This window comes from Beta vulgaris, chromosome 1 (assembly GCF_026745355.1).
Source record: "Beta vulgaris subsp. vulgaris cultivar EL10 chromosome 1, EL10.2, whole genome shotgun sequence".
Classification (NCBI taxonomy): domain Eukaryota; kingdom Viridiplantae; phylum Streptophyta; class Magnoliopsida; order Caryophyllales; family Amaranthaceae; genus Beta; species Beta vulgaris.
In genome coordinates, this window is record NC_079202.1 from 46,443,749 (window position 1) to 46,459,407 (window position 15,659).

The 15,659-nt window shown below is 34.1% G+C and overlaps 1 protein-coding gene across 1 annotated transcript; it reads left to right on the plus strand.

Moving 5' to 3' along the window:
• Nucleotides 1-2,737: 2,737 nt before the first annotated feature.
• On the plus strand, nt 2,738-9,502 carry LOC104892455 (hypothetical protein). The gene is made up of 5 exons (XM_010678399.4): nt 2,738-5,023; nt 5,126-5,288; nt 6,065-6,228; nt 7,701-7,956; nt 9,067-9,502. The coding sequence occupies exons 1-5, from the start codon at nt 3,264-3,266 to the stop codon at nt 9,169-9,171; spliced, it is 2,448 nt and encodes an 815-aa protein (XP_010676701.1). The 5' UTR covers nt 2,738-3,263; the 3' UTR covers nt 9,172-9,502.
• The last annotated feature ends 6,157 nt before the right edge of the window (nt 9,503-15,659 follow it).

Below are 15,659 nucleotides of genomic sequence, written 5' to 3' on the forward strand. Positions count from 1 at the left end.
TGAAACCGTATTTCATGAAACTTCATGGGTAAGTGGTGAAAGATTCGTTAACTTTTTCTTAAACAAATTTATTCTATCCTTTAATTGTATTACTATATGTAAAAGAGAAAAAAAAAATACAATTTAATCACTTATTTGCTTTGCTAATAAACCAAAAAAATAACAAAAGATTAGCTTCAAAGTCCTTAACGAAATAGAAAAAAGCATTGGTCCTTAACGGAACAAAACAACAAAGTTGTCCTTAAAATTTACTTAAACTTATTAACCATAATAGTATATACAATTAGTTGATGATGAAGGGAGTGTTGCTGAAATTTATGGTCAAAATTTTTGAGATGTGATTTTAATGAAAGTAGATGGAAAGTCTACCAAAAGATGAAGGGAGTAGTTAGTATTTGCAATTCACGTCCAGGGGTGAGCACAAATCAGATACACAACAGATTTTGGGTTGCATATTTGATATTTGAAATTGCCATTATCTAATAAACTATTCCTTAATTACAACAATTTAACTTTTTCACTATTCACAGGCTTTATTTTTTTACCATTATTTTTAGCTAGTATATAAAAATATACTTATATTGGTAAGAAGAAGTGGCCCGGACCCCGCTTGAGTCTTAATGGGCCAGGCACTTGATAGTAACGGGGAAGAGTAAGGCGAATCCCTACTCTCAAAGTGCCTCTAGTGGGGATTGAACCCCTAACCTTGAGGTTGGAAGGGTGATCTCCTTATCAGGCCACTAGACCAAGTACTACTTGGTAGTATAAAAAAAATATGTTAGTATAAAAGATGTTATGATTTATCTCAATGTATTCAACATTTCGGCTTTTCACGATTTTAGAGATATTAGTGATCAATGTTGTCAAGTGACAAGTATGCTAGTCAAACAATTACGATTAATATAAGACAGAAGGAATGTTTCAAAAACACACAAATTTTCATCCTATTGGGTGCAACATTTACATTGAAAACAAACCTTGAATTTCGAGTTTTTACTCAAAAAGGTGAAAAGTGAAGCAAATTACATCTGTTAAATATATCTATTATTTTGAGTATCAAATTAGGTAATACCTAATATCCAATATTATTTCAGATATTGGATATCCAAATTTCCAAAATAATATCCTATATTTGAAAATTTGGATTCAATATTCTATTTGAAATATTGATTCTAAATGGGTTTTCAAATGATCGGAGTTTCACAAAGTTTTACTCATCCCTTCACATCCCCATACAAATCGACCATTAATTATCAACGAGCAATTGGAGACTAGACCAACTAAAAAATGGAAAAGATTATATTATATATTTCGAAATAGGTTTAACATTTACAAAAAAAGTATTTTATATTACTTTTTATCTTATTTGGAGTTCAGTTTCTCCCTCCTACCACCTTTGATATATATTCATCCCAACGTTTTTATTTGCAGTCCAATTTTAAATGTCAAGTTTTTTTTTTGAGGGGAAAATGTCAAGTTTTTTTTTGAGGGGAAAATGTCAAGTTTGTTGCCAAAGAGAATGGCTATAGCTATTGTCTCCGTTCTAATTTAGTTGTAATAAAAGGGGAGCCACAATAATTTAGCTGAGGAGAGAGAGAAAAATGTGATCCATGTGATGCGGGGAGAGGTAGAGAAAAAAAATATAAAAAAAAAGATAGTATTGTAACTTGTAAGTAAATGGAAACAATCCAAATTGACAAGTATTGCAAGTAAAAGAAATGGAAGAAGTGTAATTTATCTATCAATGTGAAGTACATATATTTAGGAATAGTATGTGGACATATTATTGTAAATGCACTAGTGCACTAGATATGGTGGCACTATGAGGGTAGGGATTCTCTTTACCCTGGCCTTTATTCTCAAGTGTCTGGCCCATTAAAATTCAAGCGGGTCTGGACCACTTCTTTTTTTAAAAAAAAAATATGGTGGCAAAGTGAAGGGAATAACACAAAATACACGTAACAAAGGTAGAAAAAGCGTTTGAATGGTATGGACATTCTTAAAACAAGATATGAAAATCCATTAGCATCCAAGTGACACTAATATACCACATTCTCTTCCCCAAAATAATGCATAATGGAAAGCAATATACATTGAAAAGAAAGAAAGTATAAAAACTTTCTATAGTAAAATTTTATATACACACATTTTTTTTAAAAAAACTACCTTATATAAAATACGTTATCTGAAAGTACCTTTTAAAGCAAAAATGTTGTAAGAAACCACCGCCTACCGTTGACCTGATTTCGGCTATTGACCGCCTTTTTTAAGCATTAATTTCAATTATTTATTAATTTCGATTTTTAAAGGAGATTGAAAATTTTAAACAGGAAAAAAAAAAAAAAACAAAGTCAATGCCGGAAAAAAATAAATCAACAAACGAAAATTCAACAAAAGGTAAGCTTCCTAAAATATTATTTTATATGGTAATTTTCACTGTTTTTATAAGGTAGTATTTGATGTAGTATTTTTTCTTTTCCAAATCTTACATTTTTATATAAATCATGTTGATCTGTAAAAAAACAAAAAGAAAAAAAAATGCAAAAAATACTTTGTCAAAATAAATCACGAAGCAACCTCCGATATCTCAAGAGGGAACATAGGAGAGGTGGTTGCATATTTCAGAGGATTTTTAGCTACAATGTGTAACTGAAAAGCATAGAAAATTTTGGTCAACAATAAATTCATTATAAATTACTGAAAATTAAACTCATTTTAACAATCACAAATCAATTTACATAAAAAAAAAAAAACTACTAAAACCCTGCTTCCCTTCACACACACTCTCTCTCCTTCCCTACGCCCTCTCAGTGCTCAATGTGTGAGCGTTTGTATGTTATAAAGTTCTATATATATAAATATATATCGCTCTCAAACTCTTCATTTTAATGGCGTGAGCGTGCACAGAAGTAACAGACCGTACTACTACTCTTGGCTAAAACAGTGAAAAATCAAAAACCCATTTTCTTCCTTTTATATTTTTCCTCTTTTGTGTGTGTTTTTTTTAACCTTGAATCAAAATTGAAAATTCCTTTACAGATTGAAAAATGCGACTGAAATTTTCTTCAACATCATCCTTCATGTTCATGTATGTGTAATGGTTATTTGATATTTTGATCTGGGTATTGTTTGTTGTGTTTTTTTTGTGGGTTTGTTTTTGTTGTTTTTTTTTTCCTTAGATTACTCTTTTTGTGTGTTTTTACTCTGTTGTTGTTGTTTTAGAAGAAATATACACAAGTATCGTAATTTTGGGGTGTTTGTTAATGTTTAAAGAAGAGAAGATGAAGGGTGAAAGAAAGATAGACAATTTTTCTGGTGAAAATTCTCATTTAACATCAAATAATCATCATCATTATTATCAACATCATCAACTACAACAACAACAACAACAACAACAACAACAACAACAACAACAACAAATGTTTGAGGGTGTTGTTCCATCTGGTAGTTCATGTTCTTATACAAATGGGTTTTGTTATCCTGATGTTGGTTCATCATCAGTTTCCTCTTTTGATCATTCTCGTTTTCCCACGCCAAAAACCCCTTTTGTAGATCAATTTTATGTGGGTTCTAATTTACCAGATTCTTACTATAGGAGGGCTAACAATGGGGTTATGATGGATGAACGTAGTTTAGCCAGAGAATTTCAAAAGATGGATATTGGGAATAAGATGAGTCAAGTTTCTTCTGATAATTTTGGACAATTTCATAGAGACCCAGATGTGTTTAGGAATTCTGGTTGTAATGTGGCTGATAATAGGTATTCTATGGGTGAGAATTTTGGGGTTTTAGAAGGTTTTTATAATGGGTTTTCTGGTAATGGAGGGTTTCCTTCTACTATGTGTAGAGATGAGAAGAGTATGAAGGATGAGAGAAGCTTTAGATTGTGGCAAAGAGGGGGTAATCGAGGTGATTTTTTCGAGTCGAATTCTCACTATGCTATGCATGGTCAGCAGAACTGTTTGATTAATTTTCCCCTGGAAGGGACAACCCATCAAGGAGATGAGCGCTATGGGAATGGTGTTTCATTTCTTAGAGGAAATAAATGTTATGATCGAATGCCAGTGTATGAAAGTAATGATTTTCTATGTAATGTTTCAATTCCGAGGGGAGGCGAACGTGTAAGTAATGTAGGTATGATTTCGAGAGGAGATGGAAGTTGTGGTAATGAAGGCCCTCTTCATGTTGAGTCTGCTTATGGTCCTCATGTTGTTGGTGACCCTTTGCAGCACTATATGATGGATGGTTGTAAGGATATGTTGAGTCCTTGGGCAACTTCTCAGAACTTGTCTATGTATAAGCCTCCTATCAATGAAGCTTTCTTGGAGCAATATGGATGGCAGTTTCCTGGAAATTTGGGAAATCTGAGCTCTGTTGGTTCCTCTCATGTAATGTATCCTAAGCAGGCATTAAGCAGGGCTAATGTACTATCAATGAGGGAAAGAATGAGAGCTGTTGAAGAAAGGGAGGGTCCTTCATCTCATGCACTGATGAAAAGGACGAGACAGCTTGATCACTATGCTTCTGAAAGTTCCCAGATCTTACATGATAAGGGACTGAATGGTGTGATTGGTAAGAATTATCAGTTAAGTGGCCGTACGAAAAATTTGCTTAGTGGTAGCACAATGCAAAATACTGGGGAGAGGAACTTGGAACTTAAACTTCCATTGCAGACTGATAGAGTTTGTGAAAATGGTAGTCAAATGATTAGTTGTGATCCTCTGCTTCTGCAGACGATATATAATTCATTAGTAGAGGTTCCGGGTAACATATATCTCATGGCAAAGGATCAATATGGCTGTCGGTTCCTGCAGAAGAAGTTTGATGACGGGTCTTTTGAAGATGTGCAATTGATCTTTAATGAAATTATTGACCATGTTGTCGAGTTGATGATGAATCCCTTTGGAAACTATCTTATTCAGAAATTGTTGGATGTTTGCAATGAAGAACAGAGAATGAAGATTGTTCATATGGTGACCAAGGACCGTGGAGAACTTGTCAAAATTTCCTTGAATACGCATGGGTACTTCTATTTCCCATGATGCTTAATTGATCGTTTCTTGTTACCTTGCTTTTGAACTTTGCCCATGATTTTCTTTGATTGTAATTGGTTCTTGTGTCTCAGAACACGAGTGGTGCAGAAATTGATCGAGAGCCTTAAAACAAGAAAGCAGACTTCATTGATCATACGAGCTCTTGAACCAGGATTTCTTGATCTTATAAAAGATCTGAATGGGAATCATGTTGTCCAGCGTTGCTTGCTATGCCTTAGCAGTGATGATAATAAGGTATCCTTACATCAGGAAATACTTTTAATGGCGAATCATGTTCCATTAGATTGCTTCATTAGATTATGTAGATTTTAAACTGAGAGAAGCAATTATTGTCGTTGTGTTGCTGCTTCCTGTACTTCTCCAGCAATTTTCCTCTTTTTTTCCTTTTCACAAACTTCTGAAAAGCACTTCTAATGTTGGATCATTTTTGACAAAAGGAAACTGTTTGAAATACTGTTGCCTAACTTCAAGCCAAGTAGCGAGTGTTGACCTTGACAATTGCTACGAGAGTGTCAGTGTATGTGTTACAATTGTTTCCCGCTCTAATTGCTGTTTGATATAAGGAAGAGGATATGATTTGACCTTCATGTACACTTAGAACTTGCTTTGGTAACATAAAAGATTTTGATGAATGCCTTATGGTGATAGATCATTTAGATGAGGCAGCTATGATGAGAAGAAGATTGGCTTATTAACATCTTGTTTAGCCCTATCATAAGTTAGTTAAACTTTTCTTAAAATAATTTGGGTTTTGTGACAATTAGAAGAACTGATTTTGGTAGTCCTTTTTCCCGTCAGCAGCTTTACTTTTGATTAATTTTGTCGAATCCGTCTATCAAGTATATATTTTTAGCATGTTGGAAATGTTTGCCTTCTGCCCGCAACTTAATCTAGTGGAAAGGGAATTATAACGGACAAGCTAAATTGCTGCTCTTGAAATAAAACATCAACTAAAATATATGGTTCTGATTTTTCTAATCTTATAATTTTGCATTATATATCTGTGACAGTTCATCTATGATGCTGCTGCAAAGTACTGTGTTGAGATTGCAACTCATCGGCATGGTTGTTGTGTCCTTCAACGTTGTATTGCTCATTCCAGTGGTGAAGACAGGCAGAAGTTGATAGATCAAATTTGTGCCAATGGCCTTCTTCTTGCTCAAGATCAATTTGGGTAACTATCTAACCTGTGAATTTCGTAAAGCTGCTTATCTTGCTCAGGCACCTCTTTCTGATTATATGCATATTGTCATGACAAGATTTTATAAGCTGCCTTAGAGTGTATGATATATGATGGCTAGAGTTTTGCATTCAATATTGTATCTCAGTCAAATTTGAGGATCTACCTATAGAATCCTTAACTTATGTTTATTTTGATTACGAAAGAGCAGTTATCAGGTGTTGTCTTCTCTCTAGGGGAAGAGCTGCCATAAATAAAATTTGTGTCACAGGGGATTGCTCTCATGAATTGATTTCATCAAGTGCTTTTAAGTGTTTGCTAAGTTACCGCGTGCAGGTTTTCAGAGAATGTTGCTTTTCCTTCATAACTTGAGCATAACGTTATAAAGGATGTCCAAGTCTTTTTCATTTTCGTTTAAACAATCATTCTCTTTTATTTGCTGTTGAAAGGAAACTGTGATGGCAGTCTTTCTCATGGCATAATTATACCAAACAATGTGTCTGTATTTCTTTCAGTTGAAGCTTGTTTCTCTGTGAGGATGTCCTTTTATTGCATTTTAGGCTTGCAGGGGTAGGGCGTAGAGGACTTGCCATCAGCATCTGTCAAACTGTGTTATGAGAGATGTTTTGCTGCATCTAGCATGTAATATAGTCATAAGGGCTCAATCTTTATGCAAAGTCATGAGCTTGATCTCCTACCCCTACAGTCTGTTTTCAAGATGATCAATACAAAGAGGGGAATTCATGTAATCCTTTTGTCTATATCACATTAAACTAACTTGCATATGTCATTTCAGACTTCAGAGGTTAAGTAAATGCAAGAAGGCCGCATGATAATTTGTTTAATTATACTTTTTGGATCTGCACAATTGTAGCAATTATGTGGTCTTTCTAGTGGCGTATTAAATTAGCTCATATAGAAACTCTTTTATTTTATAAATTTTGATGCCTATATTCTACGGACCTGTTGTTTTTGCATATTGTTCTCCAAGCGAAGCTTCAGTGATGTGTTTTTGAGATTTGTTCTTATCCTGTAAGGCACCAAAGAACGAGATTGTTGGTTCAAAGTCTTTGGGTCGTTGTGATTGGTATCTGTGTTTGATACATTTTTATTTGCCTCGGATTTGAGTGTTCATTCATGACTGAAGGGTTAATATTGCTATATTGCCCAACTCTCTGGACAATGTAAAAGTGTAGCATGCACAGCCGGCAGCAACTTTTCACTTGATTTTTTTTGTTCCAAAATATATCTACCCTTGTACGGTTGGACTGGAACATTTGATAGGAACGAGAAGGGTAAAATGTTGTCAGTTTGAAGAAAGTAACTCTAATGCATTGGCTAGATATATAAGAGTGGCTTCCATGTTTTTAGTATATAATACTTTCTACATGCATCATTTGGTAGAATAGTTGATAGCTTGACATTTATGAAATATTCTGATTCTATATATTTCTTTTCTATCTCAGAAATTATGTTGTCCAGTACATCGTGGAGCTGAATATTCCATCTGCAACAGCACAGCTGATCTCTCAGTTTGAAGGAAACTATGTGCATCTGTCTACTCAGAAATTCAGTAGCCATGTGGTCGAAAAATGCTTGAAGTATTATGAAGACAGCCAGCCAAGAATTGTGTATGAATTGCTCTCAGTTTCTCATTTCGAGCAACTTGTTCAGGATCCTTTTGCCAATTATGTAGTTCAGTCAGCACTCGAAGTCACCAAGGTCTGCTTATCAAGGCTTCTCTCTTCACTATAATGCTCTCATGACATGTTATTCTCATATAATTAAATCTAAGAAGTTGGCTAATTTATGCTTGAGTAGTGCATCGAAAGTTCAGTAGTTCGGAACCTAAAATATAAGTTTGTCAAAATACATAGATAAAAAAATATTGATCAAGGTAAAATGCTGAAGTAATGTAATAGGCTGTTTGGGTTGAGTAGGGCTTTGCAATATCAAAAGTATGGAATGGTGAGGACAAGGGGTGAGAGATTGATGTTATTGGTGAAGAAGGATAAGGAATAATTGCAGTTTTTTGGTCTGATGGTTATAATTTTTCTGTTTGTTTCTTGCTAATCATTTGTGTGAGTAGATCCTCCTTCTACTTTAAAAATCTATTTTGCTACTTACAACTTGTTTGGTATATAGATAGTTATGGATTTTGAGTGTAGTTTGGTGGGGGAACTAGAGTATCCCACATGGATCATCTATGAAAATGCTTGTTCACTAAAATACACGTGTTTAATGGTTCTCAATAATTAATGAAGAACAACACATGTTTGTATGTTTAGACGTATTACCTTGGGTTTTTACATGGGACATTCATGTCAAATCATGTGCTTGTATGTTTAGACTTTAGACGTATTACCTTGGGTTTTTACATGGGACATTCATGTCAAATCATGCATACATTTTTTTAGTTATTGCTTAGCTCATTACATCCTTACGTTGTACACCATGACTCATTTGAGTTTCAAGCTGGTGACCTACAACTTTCAAGAGATGGATAGCATATGTGTTTTAAAATATACTATAGTTCCGAATTTTAGATCTCTAGATTCATACTCATATTTACCCTTTTGATGGTAAGACTCGATAATATCAATTCTCAAAGATACACAAGTGTTCATAATTTTTCTCGCATGTCATATTGATATGGTACAATCAAACTTGATGCATGGATTTTGACAATTTGAGAGTTGTAGCAACAGGCTTCATGTTTGGGCAATTGGGTTTGTTTGAAGTTCGACATCACTTCTAATTCAATAAGAACCCTAAAACAACATATATACTTTTTCATTTTGTTAATAAAACATATGCTTGAATTTGCTGCAGGGTCCCCTTTATGATTCACTAGTTACAGCTGTTCGTCCTCACTCGATGCTACGTACGAACCCACATTGCAAAAAGATTTTTAGCCGAGGTCTGCTGAAGAAGTGATGATGACAAGGAGAAGTTTTTTGTATGTTGTTTTTCTGCAGTAAAGAAATTGTTGTTTGTTTCTTCTACATAGAACTACTTAGACTAAATAACTTCGTGAGTCAATCTCTGCCTAATCAAGTGTTAGCTTTTTAGCTAGAGATACTTTGATTTAATCTATCTCATGGGTATAATTTATGTACATCGCCGTTTTTGAATTGTTGATTCCCATGAAGCTGTTGAGTGTAAAGGAATTTTTGCTACCCTGAGACAGATCACAGATTTGAGTTGTATAGCTTAGCTGCTTGTTGTTTTTGTTCACTTCAAACTGAAGTTTTTTTTAGTAGTATTACTGATGAGACTATGGAAGTCTTTTTTAGGGTTGTATAAAATTTCTGTGTGACATTTTTTTCAGTTATCAGTTATGTGGTGAATTGTTGGACGTAAGAGCTTATAGTATTCCATATCATAGTAAATTGTTTTGCATGGCCAACTTTGGTATTAAATAGTAGTATATTTTGTGGCGGTACTTGGGGAGCATAATATGGCGCTAAGTCCTTGGCTATGAATTATGATGCTGAAAGATCATTATGTATGGGCTCCATTAACTCCATTACTTTATCATTTTATATTTGTATGTCACTAACGCATGATACTAACATTTTACACATCCAACTTATTTTATGCTAGTATATGTCCTTTTCAAAGTGTTTACTCATTTCCTAATAAAACCATACAAATTTACTCCCTCAATAATCAAGATTAGTACAATTATTTAACGCTACTTTGGTAGACTTTGGACATATTCGGCACAAGTTTTTTAAGTAGCTTTTAGTGTCTTGACTAGGTCAAAACACTAAGTAGAAAAAATAAGAGTGTTTGGCAAGGTAGTGGTATAAGTAGCTTTTAGTGGTACAAGTAATGTTTTAGTAGTGTTCATCGAAAGCTAGCTTTTAGTGGTGTATAAATTATATGTTAAAGTTTTATTTGAATTTTTAACTAGTTATTCTTAAACAGCTACCTTGACAGCTTTTTTTACTGAACATCAATATTTTACACCGCTACCTGGACAACTAACAGCTAACAGCTACACACCAACCAATAACAGCTAACATCTACTCTCACATCTAAAAGCTATCACCACAGCTACTGTTGCCGAACACGCCCTTTGGGTGCTTGACAATCGGTTATTTTACTTGGCAGTTAACTGATTTTTTTTATTGACTTTATATGTTGGCTATGATTATTGAATGTTTATAAAAATGATAAATTAGTTGTTTGTGTTGGCCAATATAGTGCAAGACAAATGCAAAAGCGAATACAAAAGGCTAGATTAGTCGAAAAATTAGATCATATGAAAAAGTCAAAAGTCAAAGAAAAGGCAATAAAAGCCAATTACGAAACATCTCCCATATTAAAGTGGATTAATTTTCATAACATATTGTGGTTTAATTTCCTATTTAGTGATTCAGGTTAGTAAATCTTGCTTCAACAGTTAAAACGTCAATTCTAGTGTATAATTTTACTCCTATTGTCCACGTAAGATGCTTGTGGTGGCAACCAATGGCGTATCTAAGAATTACGTGATGGGGTTACGGATAAGATAAAATCAAATGAAACAAAATACGATGCTAGAGTTAATTTACGAGTAAAAATTTAATTCAAAATACAATGCCAATATCAATTAATCATTCAAATCACAACTAATTTAAAACGATGAAAATACATAAGTTTCAAATAAATAAAAATTACAAGGCATCCAACTTGGTTAATTACATCATCACTAACTTGAAAAATAATAAATCCCTCTCAATATAAGTGACTAAACAATCATTCAAAAGTTGATCCCCATAATGTTTCGCAATTTCCTTTTGTGATTTTTCTCCACCTCTCTTTCAAAAGGATTCTAAACTTTTGTTTTTCATTTTTCAAATCTAGTATAAAGTAAACATATTATTATATATTAATTCCAAAGTTTCTTGTTTCAAATCACATTTCATAACATGTAGTTTCAAATTCAACTACTTTCAATTCACAACCTCTATTTCAATTTCACAATTTATGATCTCTAATTTCAATTCAAGTAATCTAAACTTTCATATTTCACAATTGCACAAAATTTAATTTAATTTTCATAATTTGTTATTTCACTTCAAAATATCAATTCACATCTAATGTCATTGTCGACTGTGTTTCAACATATCAAAATATGAATTCACATAACAAATTGAGAAGTTTATAAATTAACAGAAATAAAAAAAATAGGGAAAAAATACATCTAACAGAGAAATGAACTTCTGGTTCTACCAAAGCCCAAGCTCTGGCTCTGCAGCTCCGGGCTCCGGCATCGGCGCAACGCAACTGCCGACGGACTAACAATTGGCAACTAGCAACCGGCAACGTGAGTCCAACAACCGACGGTAATCAGAAAAGAGAAAGAAATGAAAATAGAGAATAAAGAAAGAAAGATAGGAAAAAGAAAAATAACGTTATGAATAAGTACTTGAGGCGATTTGATCAGAGTGACAGTGTAGAGGCGAGAGCCGAGAGGAGAGAGAAAGGGAGAAAGAGAAGGAAAAAGGAAAAAGGAAAAAGTGAGGGACACGTGAGTGTGTTGCCATGTTGGACAATGTACTCTTTTTTTCCTTTTTGACTTTTATTTCCTTCAAATTATTTTTGGGAAAGTATAATTGTACCCCCTGTAAATCCGCCCTTGGTGGCAACATTAGAAAAATAAGACATCAATATAGTGTCATAGGGATAGAGAAGGTTTTGTTGTTTCGGTGGTGCTCGGTGACTACGGTGATACAAGTATACCCACTGATAGAAAAACAAGACATCAATTTAGTGTCATAGGGATAGAGAAGGTTTTGTTGTTTCAGTGGTGCTCGGTGACTATGGTAATACAAGTACTAATGCAGTTGGTGGTAACATAGAGTTGTTGAGGAATGATGTTAGTCTTTGAGGTTTGTTATCTTCACCCTGTTTTTTCTTAAATTTTCTATAATTTTTTCTTTTGAATTTTTCTTGTTTTGTTAACTTTCTGAATTCCTCTTTTAGACTTTTATTTTGTGAACCTTGGTTCTTATTTTTTCTATAACTTTTCTCAACCTTTATGAACCATTATAAAATTTTCTTCTTTTTTCCGAACTTTTATGCAAATAAACAAAAATAAGATGAGAAAAACATGTCTTAATATAATCCCTCCTACTTTCTATTTTAGAAAAAAGGTGAAGAGATCAGGCCTTATTCTCTGGAAAATTTGCCCAAATCTATATTGTTATCTTATGTTTTTTTTTAAATGTCAACCTCAAAAAACATGTGATATTTACTCTTGCAAACACTTATAATTTTACATTATTATAAAATATTTAATGTCATCCTCTAGTTTACTCTAAATCTAAACTTCTTGAAAGACACGCTAACCGACATGATATCATACTCCGAGTTAAGGAAAAATCATATTAGTCACATAATTTTGATAATTGCATATAAAAATTACGAATTACTAAACAATTTGACAAGTCCCGGCGAGTAAAATTACCTATATCTTTAATTTATAAATTCCTGCAGGTATGAACAAATCCAAATTTTTTTATGGCATGATATACATATATTCATGATACTTACTACAAAATAAATACTTGCTCCATAACAAAATATAGAAGTTACACTTTCAAAAACACATTTTTGTAGGCATTTTTTTTTCCAAAGAGGATAGATGTAGAGAGAGAGAGAAAAAGGAGACACGTGTAATAGGAGAGAGATAGAGAGAAATTATTGCCTAAAAAGGAAGTGTAACATCTATTTTGTTGTAACCATATTTAAAAAGTGTAACATCTAATTTTTTTACTGAGGAAGTAATTATATATGTTATTCTAGATAGAGTCTCTCTAGCCTTGTAGGGTTTGAGTTGTTTTCTTGATTTTTCAAGGTTTTCGACCCTAATCAAGGGATTCACACAGTTACAATGATCATCGTAAAAGTGTTCCAATTTGAAGATTATTTAGAGGAGAATGAAATTATTGTGCTTTATTGCTCTGAATCGTAAGAGGACCATAATGATATCTCCCTCTTGGTGCTTGGAAAGGTCCTAATAGTGAGATCGATTAATTTTGAGGCTTTCAAAAAAAAAAACTATTTCCTCTATTAATTCTAAATAAGTGCAACATAAAAAAGTGTCACGTAGACCAAGGCACCTAGAGAAAGAAACTTGGGGACCACACTTAAATATGAGTTTAGGCAACTTAATTAAATAAAATATCTACCCTAATTACCTAATAATTTTATATCCCAACACCTTTCACCTGCCATACACCACAACAACGCCACCACCGACCACCGCCACTGCCGCCACCACCATCAGATAATTTCTTTCCCTCCCTCCCGCCGGAAAACACCCCATTTTCCCTTTCCAACTCCCGAAAGCAACACCTCCCCTTCGAAATCACCACCATCTCCTTCTAAAGGACCCCCCAAAATAACCAACATCCCCTTTGAAACCACCCCCAAAATCACCATTTCAACAGCATCAACCACCACCACCATCGGCATTTTCTCTCTCCACCCACCACCAGCATCGCAACAACATATCACAACAACAAAAAACCACCAGATCTAACACGACCTACACCACCATCAACATACCACCACCATCATAACGACACACCACAACCACCACCATGACACCATCGCAACAATACACCACAACCACCACCATTGCAACAACATAGAGTCCTTGTATTCAAAAAGAAAATACACCCATAAAATTTACTAACCACCATCGGACCTAACACTACCGTCGAAGTGTTGAAATCGAACGACGAATTTGGAGAAAAGGCGAGATAAGGAAAGGAGGAGTTGGAGGAAAATAAAGAGAGGAGAGAGAAAGAGAGAAGGAGGGTAGTAGAACAATCTAGAAGATAGAAGGCGGTACCGATTGGGTGGTGGTGTCGGCTGGGTGGTGTTGGGCTAGTAGTGGTGTCGGCAAGGTTGTGACGTCGGCCAGGTTGGTGCTGGTGTTGTTGAGTTAGTGGGTTGTGTTGACAAGAGTGCGAGTGGGTTAAGTTAAGGAGAGAGAGAGGTGATGGGTTAAGTTGAAGATAAAGAGGTGGTGGGGTGGTTGAGATGAGTGAGGGGTTGGGCGGGTTGACTAATTAGTTTTGTTTAGGTTGGTAGATGATAAGTTGATTATGTTGTTAGAGAATTAAGTAATGACAATTTTGTAAATAAAAAGAAAAAATTTAAGCTATGTTGCACTTATTATAACATTTTCGAAAATAGGAAATGTTGCACTTATTTTGAAACTGAGGAAGTATATATGAGCTAGATTATGGTTTTTTCTTTCTATTGAACATGGTTTATTTGTAGCTTAATTTGCTCATAGAAAGGATAGGACAAATGTACTTGATCGACGACCTTAGACTTTTCACTTTTGACCAACATATGGTTATGATACGTGATATCAAGGGCATTGTTCAACCTCTGAGATTATCCTTCATGTACAAAGGAAATACAATTTTGTTGTCCATCACCTTACTAGAGTGATTCATTTTGTTGTTGAATAACAGTGAAAATTTCATTATCCCCCGAATATTTCATTATATATACTCTTTAACTTCTTGTCTTATGTATAATGATATTTTTCTAAGACCCCTTAAAAAACATGGTTGCTAAATACAACCTCACTTTACTAATACAACTCTACAAAATATCTAAAATACCTTTAGCCTTAAAACCCATTTCACCCATTTCTCTCTAACTGCTCCTCTCTTCACTCCCCCCTCTCTCTCCTTCCTTCTTTCCCCTTCGTCCTCTTGAAGATGTTTCTGATTCAATATATATTGATGATCTATGTATGAAGCAATACTGATAATTAATTTTCCCTCCTTGCATTTTGGTAGAGACTAACCGAACTTCTCCAGATTCTTTTATGACTACAGATTGAATGAATTTACGGGGAAAATAAAGAAAATGAATGAAGAAGAAAATCATTCTTTGTCGGTTTGTCTGGCATGTACTTTATCCCATGAAAGCATAATGAAGATATTGTGAAACCATCAAATATACACTGAAGTTATGGGTTTTGAAAAGCAAAATAGCACAGAACACAATACTTTATGAAAAACCCACGTCTTACAAATTTCCTTCAGTTTGTGCAAGGTGCACGAAACGGATTCAATTGTTTCGTGCAGGTTGCATGAAACGGAATCATCTGTTTCGTGCAGATTGCACGAAACAGAAGCATATGTTTCGTGTAGTCTACACGAAACAAACTAATCATGCATTACGAATTTTGCGAAAAAAAATTCACAACTTGAATCATAATTGCGAAAAAAAATTCACAACTTGAATCATAATTACGAAAAAATTTCACAACTTACATCAGATTGAAACTCGATTGGGTCAAAATTATGGTCCATTGAATATCAAATTAAAATTTTTAGATCTTCAATGAAGTTTTTTTTATCTAACAGTTAGAGAGAAGGAGAGAATATTTTTTAGAGAGA

Coding starts and splice junctions, on each gene's coding strand:
- LOC104892455 (XM_010678399.4), top strand. CDS start 3,264: ATGTTTAAAGAAGAGAAGATGAAGGGTGAAAGAAAGATAGACAATTTT. Junction 5,024..5,125: donor ATTTCCTTGAATACGCATGG/GTACTTCTATTT, acceptor CTTGTGTCTCAG/AACACGAGTGGTGCAGAAAT. Junction 5,289..6,064: donor TTAGCAGTGATGATAATAAG/GTATCCTTACAT, acceptor TATCTGTGACAG/TTCATCTATGATGCTGCTGC.